At 44.9% G+C, this 18858-nt stretch overlaps 1 protein-coding gene across 2 annotated transcripts in view; it reads right to left on the bottom strand.

Annotated features, from left to right (window-relative positions):
* Window positions 1-17430, bottom strand: part of EIF2AK3 (eukaryotic translation initiation factor 2 alpha kinase 3) — a 68525-nt gene extending 51095 nt beyond the window's left edge. For both annotated transcript variants that reach the window (XM_032652531.1, XM_032652532.1), the window contains exons 1-2: window positions 16899-17430; window positions 2086-2215 (exon numbers count right to left, since the gene is read on the bottom strand). In XM_032652531.1, coding sequence (XP_032508422.1) covers window positions 2086-2215; window positions 16899-17239 — 471 coding nt within the window. In that variant the 5' untranslated portion in view covers window positions 17240-17430. The remainder of the gene's footprint in view (window positions 1-2085; window positions 2216-16898) is intronic.
* Between the last annotated feature and the right edge of the window lie 1428 nt (window positions 17431-18858).

An 18858-nucleotide genomic window follows, 5' to 3' on the forward strand; every position in this document is an offset into this window, starting at 1 on the left:
GGGGTGAGTGGGAAGAAGGATACTTAAAACAAGAGAGCCCTAACAAACCACAGAAAACGGTAAGGACTGGGGATGGTGAGAATATTCAACTGTAGTTTAAAAAGCAGCTAATATAACTGCTATTGTAAGAAAATCTTCAAGCTCGACTAGCTGCTTATAATTTAAACACGCTCAATGGCACTCAGGTTATTACGACTATTTGTCATATCATGCAGTTTATGTTTTTGTGAGTGTGCATACTTTAGTTTATAGAAACACACATGCTTTGCACCACTACAACACACGATAATGTTACCTCAGATGTAAACAGCTTACAATCTTCTGATTTTGCTCATCACCTTTCATGTCTAGTTTGAAAATAAAGCAAAATGTGCATACCCAAGCATAACCTCAGGAGGACACAAATAAATGAATATTCAGGTCTGAGTAGTAATTCATTTGACTAGGACATCCAATTCAAACTTTTTAAGGCAATTTACAATCAAAGTGTTATTTATATTAATAATTCACAAGTTCACAATTCTCAACAGATGTTTCCGGTATACTGTCCGGTAAGCAACAGGCACTCTGAAAGTCTAGTCAAAGCTTAGCACACAGCGAGTGTGGAGGCTAGGCAGTGCCACCGCCCTAAGTACCTGCCCGGGTGCCCTAGAAAGGAATCCAGGCTGGATTTTCCAGAGAGCAGCAGGGTCACTGGGAGCAGTTTTCCCATCAGAAAATTCCATCATCACTAATCAGGTCATTCTCAAGCCCCTCATGTTAGGTTTTGTCTTTTCCAAACTTGATACCAGCTAAGAAGCTTTTTGAAAGGGAAAGATTGATGATGAAAGGGGGAAAAAAAGAGTACCCTAGTGAGTAGCCCATAGGGACAAGGTAGAAGGCTGAGGGTATTCTGGAAAACAGGTGACTGCTTCCACGTCAGCAGTCGTAACTCTTAAGAGGGACTTATTTTAAATGATTTAAACAAGAGGGTAAAGCTCCAGAAAAGGAGAGAGATTTAATCTATTAGAGTCTAGACAAAAGGTCAGGTTGGGGGCTGTGTTTAAATGAGGGGAGTCTAGACTTCCCTCATTTAAACACAGCCCCGGGCTTCCCTGGTGGCGCAGTGGTTAAGAATCCGCCTGCCGATGCAGGGGACACGGGTTCGAGCCCTGGTCCGGGAAGATCCCACAGGCAGCAGAGCAGCTAAGCCCGTGCGCCACAACTACTGAGCCTGGGCTCTGGAGCCCGCGTGCCTAGAGCCCGTGCTCCACAACAAAGAGAGGCCACTGCAGTGAGAAGCCTGTGCACCGCAGCGAAGAGTGGTCCCCGCTCGCTGCAACTAGAGAAAGCCTGTGCGCAGCAACGGAGACCCAACACAGCCAAAAATAAATTAATTAATTAATTAAAAATAAATAAATAAACACAGCCCCCCAACCTGCCCCTCATCAAGGTGGGCAGTGTCCTTACTTTGCTCATGGTGACACTAAAGCTCTGAGGGGCTGAGTCACCTGCCCAAGTTTTGGAGTCATACGTCACAGTAGTTTTGGAAGCAAGGTCTCTCTTTTTGCAAATAATCCATTTTGTCTCAAATTACACGCCAAGGAAACTTCAGATGAATTATGTCTACAATTAGGACGTACAACTGAGGGAAAATGTAGTGAATAATTTATGGGATTTTGCAGCATGCATTCCTAACTATTAAAACACAGTTATTTATATTTGTTTTATGATGTCTAGGGACCCTGTGACGATGATGATAATAGGAAGACGAAGAAATTATGATCATGTTAGAGCTCAGATAATGAGATTTACTGATAGAGCAGATAGTATCCTCAATTACTCATTTACATAATTAACTCATTCCATGCCCAAAACAATCCTAAGAAGTAGGTGACGTTACCCACCTCATTTTACAGGAGGGAAACTGAGGAATAGAAAAGCTAAGTAAATGCCCCAAGGGGACATAGCTTGTCAGAGACAGACATGCCCTACACTTAGGCAATCGGACCCTGAGCCACAGCTCTCTGAGCAAATACCTGCTATAAATAATAATTGATGATTTGAACTAAGTTTTCCGGTCAACATATAACAGAAAATTCTCACCTCCGGTTTGCTAAGGCTGGATGACACCAAGGAACCGGATCCCACGTCCAAATCCCACTGCTTTTGACCATGGTTCTCAGGATCCAAGGCAGCAATTCGGCCATCTAAAGTGCTGATAATCACTAAGGATCTGTAAATTAAAAAAATAATAGGACAGAGTTGAAAAGATATCGAAGACATACACTCAAAAGGAACCAGCCTCTCCCCAGGCCTCTATCTGTAAGGGGGAGGGAGCACCTCTTCACGACACTTGCAGCCTTTCCGCCATTCTCTGTCTTGAGCCCTCCAAGACAACTGCTGCACTATGCCCTTTATGGGTTTGTTCCACTTATGAAAAGCCCCAGCCTCCGAGGTCACCCCTCCTTCCCACACTCTAATCCCCCACATGGAATTCGACATGCCCTGCTCTGTCCTCTTCCATTTCCCCACCTCCTAAAGCCTTCGCCCTGAAACAGCGTCCCCTGAATGTTCACTTACCTCCTTGCTCTGACAGAAACCTGGCTCTCCCTGAGCACACTGCTTCAGAAGCTATGAGAATTTTCTTCTCCATAACCCTTACCAGGCCCAGTGATGGTGTAGGCACACTCCTTGCGCCTCGCTACCATTTCTGAACTATTTACTTTCTCTTCTCTCTAAAAATCCTCAGGTTCAGGTCATTCCATCCATTACTCCTCCTAATAATTGTCTACTGACCCTTGGGTCACTAGCCCCATCCCTTGAGGATTCTGGCTCCTGGTTCACTGTCACTATTAACATGTTCTGTGGGTTTTCATTATCTGTCTACCTCGCCTCAGTCGCTAAGCCCTCGTCATTACCAATCACAACTTCCCTGTCCCACTGAAATTTCAAGCATTCCAACCCCAGTCACCAACCCCTCTTTTCCAGCTCACCTCCTCTACTTCCTTGACTCCATAAAACCTCTGACCCCACCAGAACCCTATCAGCCATTGATCCTACCACTGTTCCCCTGAACTTGACTACCATTATGCCTTCACTTCTTTCTTATCCAGTTTAAATTCCATAGTCCTTCTTTTTTTTTTTTTTACTTTTTGGCTACACCGTGCAGCATGTGGGATCTTAGTTCCCCGACCAGGGATCGAACTCGTGCCCCCTGCAGGGGAAACCCGGAGTGTTAACCACTGGACCACCAGGGAAGTTCCCATAGTCCTTCATTTTAAGCACTTCCTTGCTCACGCCCTCAACTCCCTAACCGCTCTCTTACATCTCACACTGAACTAGCAGAACTCCAACCCTGGTTCAATGAAACTTTCTGCCTTCGCTCAATCTTGCATATGTGCGGTTGAAGAAAAATATAACCATGCTGACTGGTGTCACTCTACTCATGACCATCAACATCTAAAGGGCTCGAATGATGCTCCACAATCAACACGTTTCCCTAGTCCATCCACTCTCCCACTGTCCCAGGTTAACTATTTCATTTTGCCTTTGCCCTCAAACTTCCTACCCTAGCTCTTCCAAGCTCGTGCATCTCAGGGACTATGCTTCCTAGATAGGTGTTTACTAAGGAAAACAGAAATAATCAAAAGAGATCCCACCATCCCATCTCTCCATGTAACAGCACCTAGACCCATGAAATCTACCTCCCCTCCTCTCACTGCAGGTGAATTGTCCAGGACTCCATCCACTACCAACACTCCCCTTAGGCAATAGGTATCTCCCTGTGCATACCTAAGGACTCACTCCTCAAAAACCTCTCCTCTTGCTCTCCCATCAATTATTCCCCCTCCACCACAGCATTCCTCTCAGCCTTCAAACCTGCCATTATATCCTCCAACTTAAAAACCAAACCAGATTAAATATAATGATCCATTCTCCCCGCTCCAGCTTCCAATCCATTTCTCGGCCCCCTTTGGAACAAAACTCCTTGAAAGAGTTGTTATGTAGTCTGGGTCTCCAAATCCTCTCCCCCTTTCTGTGCTGAACTATTTCTAGTCAAGTTCTTCCCTCCACCCCTTCACAGACAGGCTCCTGTGATACTCACCACTGACCTTCACACTGACAAATCCCATTCACTTGACCATCCAGTGACATGTGATCAGCTACTTCTCCTGCTCTCCATCAACTACTCTTTTTTATTGATGTTTTTTCACTTAAGTTGTTTTTTTTTTTTTTTTTTTTTTGCGGTACGCGGGCCTCTCACTGTTGTGGCCTCTCCCGTTGTGGAGCACAGGCTCTGGATGCACAGGCTCAGCGGCCATGGCCCACGGGCCCAGCCGCTCCGCGGCATGTGGGATCTTCCCAAACTGGGGCACTAACCCGCGTCCCCTGCATCGGCAGGCGGACTCTCAACCACTGCGCCACCAGGGAAGCCCCTAAGTTTTTTTTTTTTTTAATTTAAGTACAGTTGATTTACAGTGTTGTGTTAGTCTCTGGCGTACACCAAAGTGATTCAGTTATACATACGTGTGTGTCTGTGTATGTTCTTTTTCATATTCTTTTCCAATATGGTTTATTACAGGATACTGAATATAGTTCCCTGTGCTCTACGGTAGGACCTTGTTGTTTATCCTCTATCAACCACTCTTCACGTGGCTTCCAGGGCACCATCTTCTCCTGATTATTTGTTCTTAGTTCTATGCTTCCTTGTTTCAGTTTCATTTCCTGGTCCCTCCTCACCTCTCCTATCTCTGAAAATATTCTCTACCTACACGTACTTTTCTTTGGTGGCCTCATAGATGAAAATATCATCTATATACTGGCAACTTCCAAATTTGTATCTCTGGTTCCAGGCCCCTTCCCCGAACTCTGGGCATACATATGTAACTGCCTGCCAGATTTCTTTTTCTAATAAATTTATTTATTTTATTTATTTATTTTTGGCTGTGTTGGGTCTTTGTTGCTGCACGCAGGCTTTCTCTATTGGTGGCGAGCGCGGGCTACTGTTCGTTGCAGTGTGCAGGCTTCTGCGGTGCATTGCGGTGGCTTCTCTTGTTGTGGAACACGGGCTCTAGGCACACGGGCTTCAGTAGTTGTGGCACGTGGGCTCAGTAGTTGTGGTGCATGGGCTTAGCTGCTCCACGGCATGTGGGATCTTCACGGACCAGGGCTCGAACCCATGTCCCCTGCATTGACAGGCAGATTCTTAACCACTGCGCCACCAGGGAAGTCCCACTGCCTGCCAGATTCAGATTGTCCTACAGGCTCCTCAAAGTGCATGTATCCAAAATCAATATCCCCAGACTGATACCCCCAATTCCTCAAACACATCATGCATGATTTTTCCTCAGGGACTTTGCAGCTACTGTTCCTTTGCATCCTGGAACATATACCCCAGATATACGACAAGCTCTCAATAAATATTTGTGGAATGAAAGGGTTTGTTGACTAATTGTCCTAGGAATTTGTTAGGTATACCGGTCTGCTTCTGAAAGACCATGCAAATTCCAAGCACATACAGTTATGTTCCTGGTTCAGCGTATAAAATGTAACTTTTATCTATCCTACTTCATATACAATACATACAAATTCAAAGTAAAGCTACAAGTCGATTAAGACAAACCAGTTCAAGTACACTCATGTGAAATGTGAAACCTTTCAAAGAACTTAATTGTTTAGCAAATGAATACACTTATCAAGTGAATAAAAGTGTCAATTTAGTTCCCCAACTATACACTAATTCTCCCTTTGAATTTTTCAAATGGTAACTCAGTCTCAACCGTGAAAATAAAGATCTTTTGCCACACTACAAACTAGTAATTTTCAATAACACAACAAAAGAAAAGTAACAACTCAACTCCTTTCCCCATGCATTACCCTGCATTCTCAAGAGATCTACTGGGAGTTGGATGAGGAGAATATGAGCCAAAAAATTATGTTATGATGAAGGTATAAAAAAATTCATACCTGACAAGCCAGAATGGAAAAGAACATGAAAAGAAGATATACGTGTGTGTGTGTACATATACATATATATATGTACACACACACATCTGAGTCATTTTGGTATACAGAAGAAATTAACATAGCATTGTATATCAACTATACTTCAATAAAATTTCCAAAGAAAAACCTCATACCTTAGATGTGTCAATTTACAAATAAAAGCAATAGACTCTAATTCAGTTAGAGATCAAGGGTTCGGAGCCAAGTCAACTCTTTCCTAGTCCTACTGCAGAAAGATCCAACTTTTCTGTTCAATAATCATTAACCATAAATAAATGGTAGAATGAAAAACCCTCTAATTGAGACAAAACTTAGTATACACAAAGTGTAACCCATGAAGAATTAAGGAGACCATTGGAACACTTCAGATGCTATTTTTTTAAAATTCAGAACCAATGTTGTTCATTTAATCATGCTAGGCATTCCACTGTTAACAACAACGAAAAAGCTACACTTTTTCTGAATGTGTAGTTATTTGTGCTAGAGGTTTATACAGAGAAAAATGGTAAAATTTTAACTTTCATTTTCAAAACAAAGAAATACCCAACAATAAAGTATGCATATGTCTTACGTATATATAAAACACATTTTAATAAGTAATTTGGAGTTTAATATCTAACTATCACTGAAAACCTATAATGTGAGGTGCGTTGAACTGAGTCAAAGATTCTGCTTTTTAAAATAAACAAGAAAATTTCAGATAATGAGCTACTATATTTAGAGAATATGTGTGAATTCTAGCAATAACTGAAAGAAAGACAAACACGTGGGCAGGAACAATTAAGTACATCACCCTCTTAACTGCTATTGATATTTAGTATAATCTGGCTCTTTGATTTGAATGGCGCATCCTTAATTCTTTTCACCTCTCTTAATGGGAATAACAGAAACTCCCATAACAAACCCTGTCAGGTATCAAAAAAAAAATTCTTCATTCTCCTCTGCTACAAGTTATGGGTTCTGTCCCAAGCACGTCTCTGGAAGGGAGTTTCCCCCTCTGCCGTGGCTGGAACTGGGCAGCACTACTCGGCCAAGGAGATATGTAACGATTTAGACTGTCAGACCTTATCACATTCTTAGAGAGAGAAGCATCAAGGAGACAGACTCTGCTGAAAAACAAAGTCCTTGGGGTGTATGCAGGACAGTCAGAGGTGGCAATAAGATATGGCATTTAGAACAAACATCAGTGAGAGCTGAATAATGAGCCTGCCACCGCCCCCCACCAAAAATCAGGGAGAATCTAAGGCCCTTTATCTCCCCACGATCCACTCACCCTATTTGGAGGTTTCTATGAGCAAGATGAAAAACTCTTAACTTATTTAAAGATCAAAGGAACTGCAGAAGCAGCATTTCCTGTGGAAAGAATCAGAGCTTTGAAGTCAGCCCTGTGTGCCCAGCCCCATGGCTCTGCTCTTGTTCTGCTCACGGCTCCATTCGAATTGCTTTTTCATGGGTAAAACAGGACTATTTCACTCAGCTCAGCGTAACTCAAATTTGCCTGATTATCAAAATAATCTGGAGTGCTTGTTAAAAACCAGTAAAGGTAGGGCTTCCCTGGTGGCGCAGTGGTTGAGAGTCCGCCTGCCGATGCAGGGGACACGGGTTCGTGCCCCGGTCCGGGAAGATCCCACATGTCGCGGAGCAGCTGGGCCCATGAGCCATGGCCACTGAGCCTGCGCGTCCGGAGCCTGTGCTCCGCAACGGCAGAGGCCACAACAGTGAGAGGCCCGCGTACCGCAAAAAAAAAAAAAAAAAAAACAACCAGTAAAGGTTCACAGGTCCCCTCCCCAGAACAGGGTTGGGAGACGACAGCTTAACAAGTACCTGAGGTGAGTCTCAGGATAAGGTCAGTCTGGCAAAGAGCGATTTATCTCAAAGGGCTATTGCCTAGGAGTAAAAAAAAATCATCCATTACCTGGATGAAGACGGCCTGTTGATCAACTCTGTCAGCAAACCCTTTTGAAACTTCTCTCACTTAACACACTGCTTCGGTTTACAAAGGCATTTGTTTCGATGATTCAACAGCAAGCACCATTCTCTCACCCATAACCCCGTTCTTCAAAGATCCTCTCAAGAAAGGTTTGCAATGACCTCATCCGATGGCCAGGTTCATCCCCTCGTCAGGCATCCCTGCAGTGGCAGCTGGGACACTGGCTGCCTCCCATTCTGGCCCAGTCCTCGCCCCTCCTCACCTGCCATCCCGACAGCTCTCAATCTCTAACAAGCGGGCCGAGGAGTTCCAGCTTTATCCAAAGCCCGCTGTTTACTCTATGTGTAATCTGACAGCTACTTATAACCAAATACAAAAGCTGTATTTTTTCTGAATATGTCGTAACTTGTGCTAGAGGTATATACAGAGAAGAACAGTAAACTTCTAACTTTCATTTTCAAAACAAAGAAAAAAATCCAACAGTAAAATATGTGTATGTCTTATGTACATATAAGAACACTAGCTCTGCATTTTCAGCAGGGCATCACCACAAAGCCTTCAGAAAACTTCCCTTCCCTCTCCCAGCTTTCTGCATGCATCCCATCATTGAACATCTAAATCAGAAATCAGATCCTCCCTTGCTCTACATTTAGACAACAGTCACGTACTCTGGGTTCTACTTCTATAGCTTCCCTTAAATCTTTTCATTCTTCTTCAGTCTCACTGCCCTTGTCCTACAACAAATTCACATGTCTCATTAGAACATCTTCAGAAAGACTTTCTGCCGGGCTTCCCTGGTGTCTCAGTGGTTGGGAATCCGCCTGCCAATGCAGGGGACACGGTTTCGATCCCTGGTCCTGGAAGATCCCACGTGCCGCAGAGCAACTAAGCCCGTGCGCCACAACTACTGAGCCTGCGCTCTAGAGCCTGTGAGCCACAGCTACTGAGCCCATGTGCACAACTACTGAAGCCTGTGCACCAAGAGCCCATGCTCCACAACAAAGAGAAGCCACCACAATGAGAAGCCTGCACGACGTAACAAAGAGTAGCCCCCGCTCGCCGCAACTAGAGAAAGCCCGCGTGCAGCAATGAAGACCCAGTGCAGCCAAAAATAATAAATTAATTAACTAATTAATTTTTTTAAAAAAAGACTTTCTGCCCCTAGTCTCGTACCCCTTGCTCTTCCGACCGTTTGTTTTTTTCCCAACAGTTTTGTTTCTATAATAGAGATCTGATAAACGTCCGAAGTTCCCTGCGCCCAGTGAATAAAGGCCACACTGCTCGGTTCAGCACATAATCTGGCGTAACCTAGGTTTCTAACCTTCTGGACAAAGTTCCCTTGTTAATTTGGTTTTTGTCGCATGTCTTCAACGATTTCATGTGCCCCTAAAACATCACTTCTAATGAATTTCCCCCATCTTTAGAGGAACTATTTAAGTACCAATCAAAATATTCAAGGCTTCTGGAAAGAAGTAGCTAAAATTACTAATTAAGTTTGGTATAATTCCAGTTCAAAACTGAGAAACTTGACTTTTTAATTAGCCTTCTCCTCAGTGAATGTCCAATTTCCATTAGGTTATTTGGAAAATAAGGACGATCTCATGGATCCCGCACAGGCCGGTGCATAGGGGTCTAGGAGCCCTGGCTCAGAAACCACTGCTCTGAGCCCTTGCTCACGTCATCCCTGCAGCCGAGACTGTCCTTGACACTTCACTTTCAAGGACTCACTCACTTGACGTCTCCATTCTCTTCACTCTCAAACTCTTCTTATGTCACTTTTCATCCATTCTAGTACAGCTAAGTCTTTAACACATGTACCTCCCTCTCAGACCTGGGACTCAAGGACAGCCCAGGGGCCCATTTATCTACCCTCAGCACCTAACAGTGCAGAGCCCCTAATAAAATGCAATAAATGTTGGTTGAATGAATAACTCTTGCTAGGGCAGATACCACTATTCACATAAAACAAGAACAAAAAAGAAGCTAAGAAAGATGTGAAAAGATGTACTTGCCTAAAGGCACCAAAAGAAGAGGTTTTGGACAGAATTCTGAAGCATAAACTTCAGGGTTTTTAACTCTATCGTTCTGTTAGTTATATGTCTGCATAAGTGGCAACTCCTATATTACTATAATGTACAGCTTTTATTCCTTCCGGAAGTCTCATCAAGATGCCACATATCCTGTTATTGCTTTGATTTTGCCCTTAACCGAGCAGAAATGACCTTAGGCCACAATGAATACCCAATTTCTAAAAAAATTTTGTTTGCTCTGACTTCTGTCATCCAGAATACCTGGCTATTTACAATTAAGTTTATCTGAGTCTGATAAGTAAATGCTGAATTCCTTCATACAGTAACTTTGAAGGGGTCTTAATGCCTGTATAAATTTCCCAGGTGAAACAGACGCAGGTGACAGTAGAAGACTGTATCAATTAAATGGTTTCTACAGTAACAACTGCTTATTTTAAAACTGTACATCTCCTGTTGTGGGGAAGAAGAAGTCACAAAGTTAAAAATGTGATTGGGTTAAATCTGCTCTTTTGATTAACCAAGAATCCTCTTCCTAAAATGCGTGCTGTCACTCAAGGAAGCATATATTCTTGTTGAAAAACAAACATACTAATTGGACTTTACTTCTTAGTCCTCACCTACTAAGTAAATCTTCGAATCAAACTTCCTTTATTTAAACCTGTCACAAGACTAGCCATGCCCCAAATCCAAACATAGTGCCGAAACTTACTAACTATATAACTTTGACATATCACCTAAACCTTAAAGAAATACAATCTAAGTTTTCAATGTTATAAACCACATGAGAGCGGCAGATATCCTTTTCCAGTTAGATTAAAACATTTTTCGAAGCACTTTTTCTACTTTATCCTAGAAAACCTTTTACATAAAATGATTAGTGACAGAGCAGGGTGAAAAAAATTAATCTCCCCTCTCACATTTAGTTCTGAAACCTACCAGCTCTCCTTTCTGTATTTTAAAACGTTTTGTAATAAAAATGTACAGGCAGCTCCTCTCTTACAAAAAAAGGAAAAAAAGCAGATGGAGTTTCCAGGCAGTATTTAGGAAATGAAGGAACATGTGGAAGTCACAGCTCACAGCAGCTGATAAAGACAGGTCGCCTTCTGCGCCCAGGAGTGTGAATACAGAACCGTTTCCTCAATCCTGTCACATATCATATCCAGAGTCCAGGTGTCAGTTAAGCTAAAAAGACAATTATAGGGGCTTCCCTGGTGGCGCAGTGGTTAAGAATCTGCCTACCAATGCAGGGGACATGGGTTCGATCCCTGGTCCGGGAAAAGCCCACATGCCGCGGAGCAGCTAAGCTCATGTGCCACAACTACTGAACCTGCGCTCTAGAGCCCGTGAGCCACAACTACTGAGCCTGCATTCTAGAGCCCGCAAGCCACAACTACTGAAGCCCGTGCACCTAGAGCCCGTGCTCCGCCACAAGAGAAGCCACGGCACCGCAACAAAGAGCAGACCCCACTCGCGGCAACTAGAGAAGAGCCCATGCACAGCAATGGAGACCCAACGCAGCCAAAAACTTTTAAAAAATTTAAAAAAAAGACAATTATAGACAGGAAGGCTAATCCATTACTCACCTAAAGCATGTTTATTTTGGCTTACAGCCTGCCTTGATACTTATGCACAAATTCTTTTTTCAGTGTGATTTGTAGTCAACTTTAAAAGTCTGGGGTCAGAAAAGTGAGCAGATAACTGAGTTCCCTTTCAACAGTGTATCCTAAGACTCTATTATTCAATAGTCATTTTAGTTTTTAAAAAAAAAGACTTGATTATGAATCTGAAGATCTGAGGAAGACCACAGATTTCTGTACCGCTGATTCAGATCAGATCAATTTGTAAAAGGACAGAGAGGAGAAAGAAATAAAAGGGAATTCTATGGAGAACAGTATGGAGGTTCCTTAAAAAACTAAAAATAGAATTACCATATGACCCAGCAATCTCACTACTGGGCATATACCCTGAGAAAATCATAGTTCAAAAAGACACATGCAGGGCTTCACTGGTGGCGCAGTGGTTGAGAGTCCGCCTGCCAATGCAGGGGACACGGGTTTGTGCCCCGGTCCGGGAAGATCCCACATGCTGCGGAGCGGCTGGGCCCGTGAGCCGTGGCCGCTGGGCCTGCGCGTCCGGAGCCTGTGCTCCGCAACGGGAGAGACCACAGCAGTGAGAGGCCCGCGTACCGCCAAAAAAAAAAAAAAAAAAAAAGACACACGCACCCCAATGTTCGCTGCAGCACTATTTACAATAGCCAGGTCATGGAAGCAAGCTCTATGCCCATCAACACACAAATGGATAAAGAAGATGTGTTACATATATACAATAGAATATTACTCAGCCATAAAAAGGAACAAAACTGGGTCATTTGTAGAGACGTGGATAGACCTAGAGACTGTCATACAGAGTGAAGTAAGTCAGAAAGAGAAAAACAAATATCATATATTAACGCATACATGTGGAATCTAGAAATATGGTACAGATGAACCGGTTTGCAAGGCAGAAATAGAGACACAGATGTAGAGAACAAACGTATGGACACCAAGGGGGGAAAAGTGGTGGGGGCAGGGGCGGGTGGTGGGATGAACTGACATACATACACTAATATGTATAAAATAGATAACTAATAAGAACCTGCTGTATAAAAAATAAATAAAGCGGCTTCCCTGGTGGGGCAGTGGTTGAGAGTCCGCCTGCTGATGCGGGGGACGCGGGTTTGTGCCCCGGTCCGGGAGGATCCCACATGCCATGGAGCGGCTGGGCCCATGAGCCATGGCCGCTGAGCCTGTGCGTCCGGAGCCTGTGCTCCGCAATGGGAGAGGCCGCAGCAGTGAGAGACCTGCGTACCCCCTCCAAAATATATAAATAAATAAATAAATAAATAAAATTAAGTCATCTTACATTTGCAAAGTATTTTCAGGTTACAACTCATTAAATCCAAAAATTTCAGTTTACAGATGCACAAATTAAAGAAGCACCATTAGATGAATGTCAAACTTAGTAATACTTTTGTTAGAGGGAACTCAGAGGCAAAAGGAACACATATTTTACAAATTAGTGTCATAGTTAAAACTAGTGCTTTACAACTTCCGGGGCTGTCAGATGTCAATATGAAGATGCTCATCCCATCACAAGAACCCCAAGTGACACTTTGCAGCTTGTTATTTGTGCTGAAGTCGGAAAACTGGTAATTCACAACTTATGCCAATGTGCGTGCATAAAACCAAACAGTGAGGTGAGATTTTGACTTTCTTCCCCATTTTCTGCACTGACCGTCTCATTTAAATTTCAACTAAATGTAATATTTAACATGACAAGCACTGACAAGACTGCTACCAGAAAAACAAGTTTACTTTAGCTACTTTTTAAAGGGGAAAAAAGTAGTTTACTCACTCATTCACATGTTTGAGATGCAGAGTAAGCATTTAGACTGAAACCAATGAAAATTTCATCAAGATAAAAAAAAATAAACTAGCGAGACACATTCTGCTTCTTGGCATCAAAAGACAACATGCAAAAACAAAGATCTTCATTCCCCATCTCCCTCTTTTAAAAAGTTTTGCAAGGACCATGGTTTTTCAGAGCTGTTTGCAATAAAGGCTTGGTTAATCCAAATTTGTTCCCCTAATCTTCCTTCTTTAAATAAACAGGATATTATTATAGAACTGATATTCTCTTTTTTTCACTTTTTTCTGAAGAGCACTTAAAAACAAAAGTTTTACAAACATTGCATACTTATCTCTTGTTGATTCTGCCAATCTACTTACTCAAGATTTCTCGGGCTTCCCTGGTGGTGCAGGGAAAGAGTCTGCCTGCCGATGCAGGGGACACGGGTTCGTGCCCCGGTCCGGGAAGATCCCACATGCCGCGGAGCGGCTGGGCCCGTAAGCCATGGCCGCTGAGCCTGCGCGTCCGGAGCTTGTGCTCCGCAACGGGAGAGGCCACAGCAGTGAGAGGCCCGTGTACCACAAAAAAAAAAAAAAAAAGATTTCTCAAACTTTCCACACTATCTTAAGTTACCCGGAAGACCCTTAAACCCTGGCCTATCTCTTCCCAGCCAATTCTGTTTGCCAAAGATCACTTACTCTCTGGCAGGCAAAATTCCTCTATTTTCACTCTTCTTTCTGAGAAAGAAGTGGTCCTCTTGCTTGCCAACTACCTTTGCCTCCTCTTCTATTCCTTTCTTTTTCAACGTGTCTGTATAGGCTCCCACCCTCTGAATGTATAAAGATCAGAGGCAGAGGTCCCATCAGGTTTAACAGTGAGGGACTAAGGAAGTGGAGCCAAAAAGGATGAATCTTTTTTTTTTTTTTTTTCTGCTGCAGAGCGTGGCTTGGAGGATCTTAGTTCCCTGGGCAGTGGAAGCGCAGAGTCCTAACCACTGGACCACCAGGGAATTCCCCAAAAGGATGACTCTTTAACTCCTATAATTGTGCTCATCCCAAATCTCTCATCTTCTCAGTCCTCACCCTACGCCTCCAGCCTAGCCAGCTGTATCTTTGTCTCCTTTGCTGGCTCATCTTCTCTAAAACATAAGGCATTTCCTGAGATTTTTATCATGAGTCTCCTCTTCACACAGTTTCAACCATTTACCCCGACATCTCTCCAACTGCAGTCGCTTGTTTCCTACCTAATCTCTCCCTCTGGATGTCCTGCCAGCACCTCCAAGTCACCACGTCCAACACCAAACCCCTTACCTTTTCCTCCCTGCTCCCCTAAATCTTTCCACTTTCCCACCTGTGCTCTCACCTTTTAGCCACCCTGTTCTCCATCTTCAGACGGCGGTACCCAGGGAGGAGGAATCAATTCATTTGCCAGGAACCAAGGTTCTGCTTCCGATCTCTCAAATCCACCCCTTCTGTTCTATATCCACTGGACAGTACATCTCTCATCGGCACCGCTATAACACGCTCCTTTTGGTATCCTTTCCTCAAGTTTTCAGTACACAGCATTGCTGGAGAAATATTCCTTAAGCACAAACTTCAATCAGGTCTGGCATTCGAGATACTCTACACCAAGACTTCTCAAACTGTAGTGTGTATGTGAATTGACGCTGATCTTGTTAAAACGCAGGTACTCTTTCAGTGGATCTGGGCGGTGCCTGACTCTGGATCTCTAACATGTTCCCAAGTGATGACAATGTTACTAGCATATGGCTGTATACATACAATGTGCCCCAACCTATTTTTCTAGCCTTATCTTCTATCCCTCGCTGCCCAGCACACATATGTCTGTATCTCTCTCGTACGCACAGGTCTCTCTCTCTCTCACACACACACACACACACACACAGATGCATACAAACAAAATAATGTTCCCTAAACATACTTCCCAGCTTTTGCACCTCTTGCTGTCTCCTCAAGTCCAGCCTCTGCCCATCACAGTTCTACCCACTTTTCAGGAAACAACTCATTCTGCCACAACATTTTCTCATCTTCTCTTCTACCTCACCTGGGTACCCCACCCACTGAACACTACAAAAACCCTGGGACACTGATGGCACGTAATTTGCATGGCTTCTGCCCTGTACAGTCATTACGGGTCCCCTTATTTAATCCTCACTGCTGAACTGCACTTCCTCTTGGAGGACAGGGGCTATCTGCCTAACCTCTGTAACCCCAGGGCATCCTGGGGGCCTCTTAAGTGCCAATAAACACCTGCTGCAGTGGATGTGTATTTTAAGAAAAATGAAACATGTTTCTCTACTTCATGTAACTTACTTTGAGCAAGTGCTTCAGAAGTTCCTTTAAGAGAAACAAAAACACTCTTTCTGGATAGCTAACTCATTAGCAAAACCTATGAAAATTTTGCCAGACGTTTGCCACTTTAAAAACATCCACATATAAACATTCAAGGGGTGCTTCTAGAATTTTAGTACGTATCCTAGTTATGGTAGTCTCCAGGCAAAATATCAAGGTTCTGATATTTAACTGAAAAATTAAACCTAATTTGTCATAATCTAGTAATTACCACATTGTAAATTTACAATACATTCTAATCCAGATTCGGGATTAATTTATCTAACGCTCCTGTTATCATTCCATTTATTAAATCACTTTCCCCCTGGGTGTGCTAAGATTAGCCATCTGCAAAATATTTTACCATTAAAATGCCTTACATTTGTGTCCAGACTTTGAAAAGTGCTTTAAAACATGTATCTTGAAATAACGTTTTTAAGGAGATGAAGCAACTCAACCAAGACAGCCCTATATTAAATGTTTATACAGTAAACCCTATAAATATCGAAGAACTACCAAAATTCAAGAACACACCCATAGCTCCTAAACTTTAGTGTGTTCAAGAATTGTCTGGAGTGCATGTTAAATTTGCAGATTCCAGGTTCTTACCCTGAGAAAGTCTAATTCAGTAAATCTGGAGTCGGACTTAGAAAACTGTACAGTTAACCAGCATCCCCAGGTGCTTCTGATGCAGGTGTTCCGCAGAACTCAATTACAGAAATACTGACCTCAACCCTGGTCCGTGGGCACTACAGGGATATGTTTAAAGGGAAACGTTGAAATCTCTTTGTGAAGTCCTTTCCCCAAACAGCTGTCACACCAGCACAGACATAAGGTAATTCACGAAAGAAAAAAAATGGGGTCTGTAAGTCCCTTGGGGTACTAGTAAAGCTCGAAAGCAATGCAAGATCCGGAAAGTGACGTTTCTCTCCCACCTCGACCTCCATTCTCCGAGCATCCTCCAGGTACCTTGGAGGATGCTGCTTGCGCCCGGGAGCTAGAATCGGGCGCCGGGGAGCGGAGCGAGGCCAGTCTCCGATCCAGGGGCTGGCAAGGCGGCCCCGCGCTCTCCCCCAGGTCAGCAGCAGTCCTCCGCCCGCGAGAGGCCGTGGCCGAGGGGGGACCGCGGCCACCAGATCCTCCGCGGCGCACGCGCATAAACAAGTAGACTCCCGGGGTCAGCGGTCCGGGTGCTCTGCCCGCGCCCCTCACCTGCGGCACGGCCGAAGATCGGCCTCGTCGTCCGGTTCCGGCTCCCGCGGCTCCTGCTCCCCCGCGGCCGCCGGCAGCGCCTCGGCGTCCTCCACAGTCACCTCCGCCGCAGTCACGGCGCCCGCCGCCTGCACCCGCACGGCCGACGTTGGGGCGGCCGCGGCCCCCAGGCCGAACGCCGCCTCCACTTTCGACGCGGGGAAGTCGGAAGCGCGCCGCGCGGCCACCGTCCCCGTCACGAGCCCCAGCTGCAGCGGTGGCAGCAGCGGCAGCAGCGGCGGCAGCAGCAGCAGCAGCAGCAGCGCCCGTGCCACCGACCCCGGGCGGGCGGCGCGCTCCATCAGCGGCCCGCCCCGCGCGCGGGCATGGAGGTGCAGCCGCCGGCGCCCGCCTCTCCCGCCGCTCGGAGCCCCGGACCAGGGCGAGGACGTGCTAGGGACCCCAGCCGCCGCCCCGACGGTCAGGACGTCCAGCCGCGTTTCTCAGGCCACGTCTTAACCCGGCCTCAGCCACTGCCACCTGAGTGACAGCCTCCCACGGACATCGCCCATTGAGCAAACGTTCCGCGCGTCTGCTCTTTGATTGGCTGCGGCCTCTGCCACTCTGGGCTCCCAGGCTAGTCCTGTTGGAGAAGGTGGGCTTTCTCTGGTTGTCAACAGCACGCCTGCCAATCAAATTGTATTTCCTTAGCCCGAGGCCCGGCCCTCTTCCGGACGCGGTTACCAATGAGAAACACTCCTCCCGGCAACCTTCTTACCTGATTGATGAGCTCCGCAGTTCCCAGAGTACCTTTCCCCAGAGCAGATTGGCCATTGTGCTGGTTGGCCTCGCCCCTCAAAGCGAGGCACTAGAGAACACTTGAAGATCACTGGTGGAAGCGGATGCCCCTCAAAAGTCTGAGATAACTTCTTCTTGATTGGTTGGAAGCGGCACTTAATACGTGGCGGATTCTGAATGTGGAGAGGAAAGTCCCAAGTGAAAGGAAGAGTGGGAGGCTATCCCTAGTGGCAGGGAGGCGGCTGACCTTCAAGGGGTTACCGCTGTAAAACCTGGTTCTTTTGGATAGGCAAAAGAAGAGCAGGAAAAATGAGTGACCGCACAAAACATGTAGTTCCTGAAAGTGGAAGGGGTAACGTGAGTTGGGGAGACGATCCTGCGTGTGTCCGCGACGGTGTTGAGAATTACGGCTGGTTAGAGATGCGGGTGACCTACGTGATCCAGTCTACCCGACACGCCCCTTCGTCATTATAAAGGACAAGGAGCCCTGGCCCGGGGCACTTACGTCATTTTTCTAAAGTCACATAGCTAGTTATTTACAGAACCGTGACTTTCATCCAAGCCTTCTGATCCTGGTCTGCCATGCTTTGTACCTCACTATAGAGCAAAGAAAGAGTTAAAACCGCAAAAGGCCAAACTGGAGAAGATTTGAATGTTCGGCTAAGGCTTTAGAACTTTTCATGCAGTTAAGGACACCGTGAAGATTTTTGAGTGAAGTGATAAGAGTTGTGGTTTACGAACAACCAACTGCTGTGGATTCTTAAGCAGTGTTTTCAAAAGAAGAGCATCAAAGATTAGAAGACTTGTTGGGCAGCTATAGCTGGGAGGCTATGACCCCATCAGAATTCTGAAGATTTTTTTTTTTTAAGATACCGGCATACAGACATGCTCTTAATTTCTTGTGTCCAAAAGCAAAAGAAGCAAAACCCCCCACTTCGCCTAACACCTCCCACATTTCATTGTTGCTCAGTACAGCGAAACTCTGAACTCTTTGTCTTTAATTCCTCTTCTCTCCTTGTCAAACACACTACAATCGGGCTTTGGGGCACACAACTCCACCAAACTGCTCTAGCTGTGGCCACCGTTGCTAAATTCAAAAGACAATTCTCCATCTTCATTTTATCAGCTATAGTTAACCCAGCACATGAGTCTTTGCTGTATAAAAACACTTTTCACTGGTTTT

This window comes from Phocoena sinus, chromosome 13 (assembly GCF_008692025.1).
Source record: "Phocoena sinus isolate mPhoSin1 chromosome 13, mPhoSin1.pri, whole genome shotgun sequence".
NCBI classification, from domain to species: domain Eukaryota; kingdom Metazoa; phylum Chordata; class Mammalia; order Artiodactyla; family Phocoenidae; genus Phocoena; species Phocoena sinus.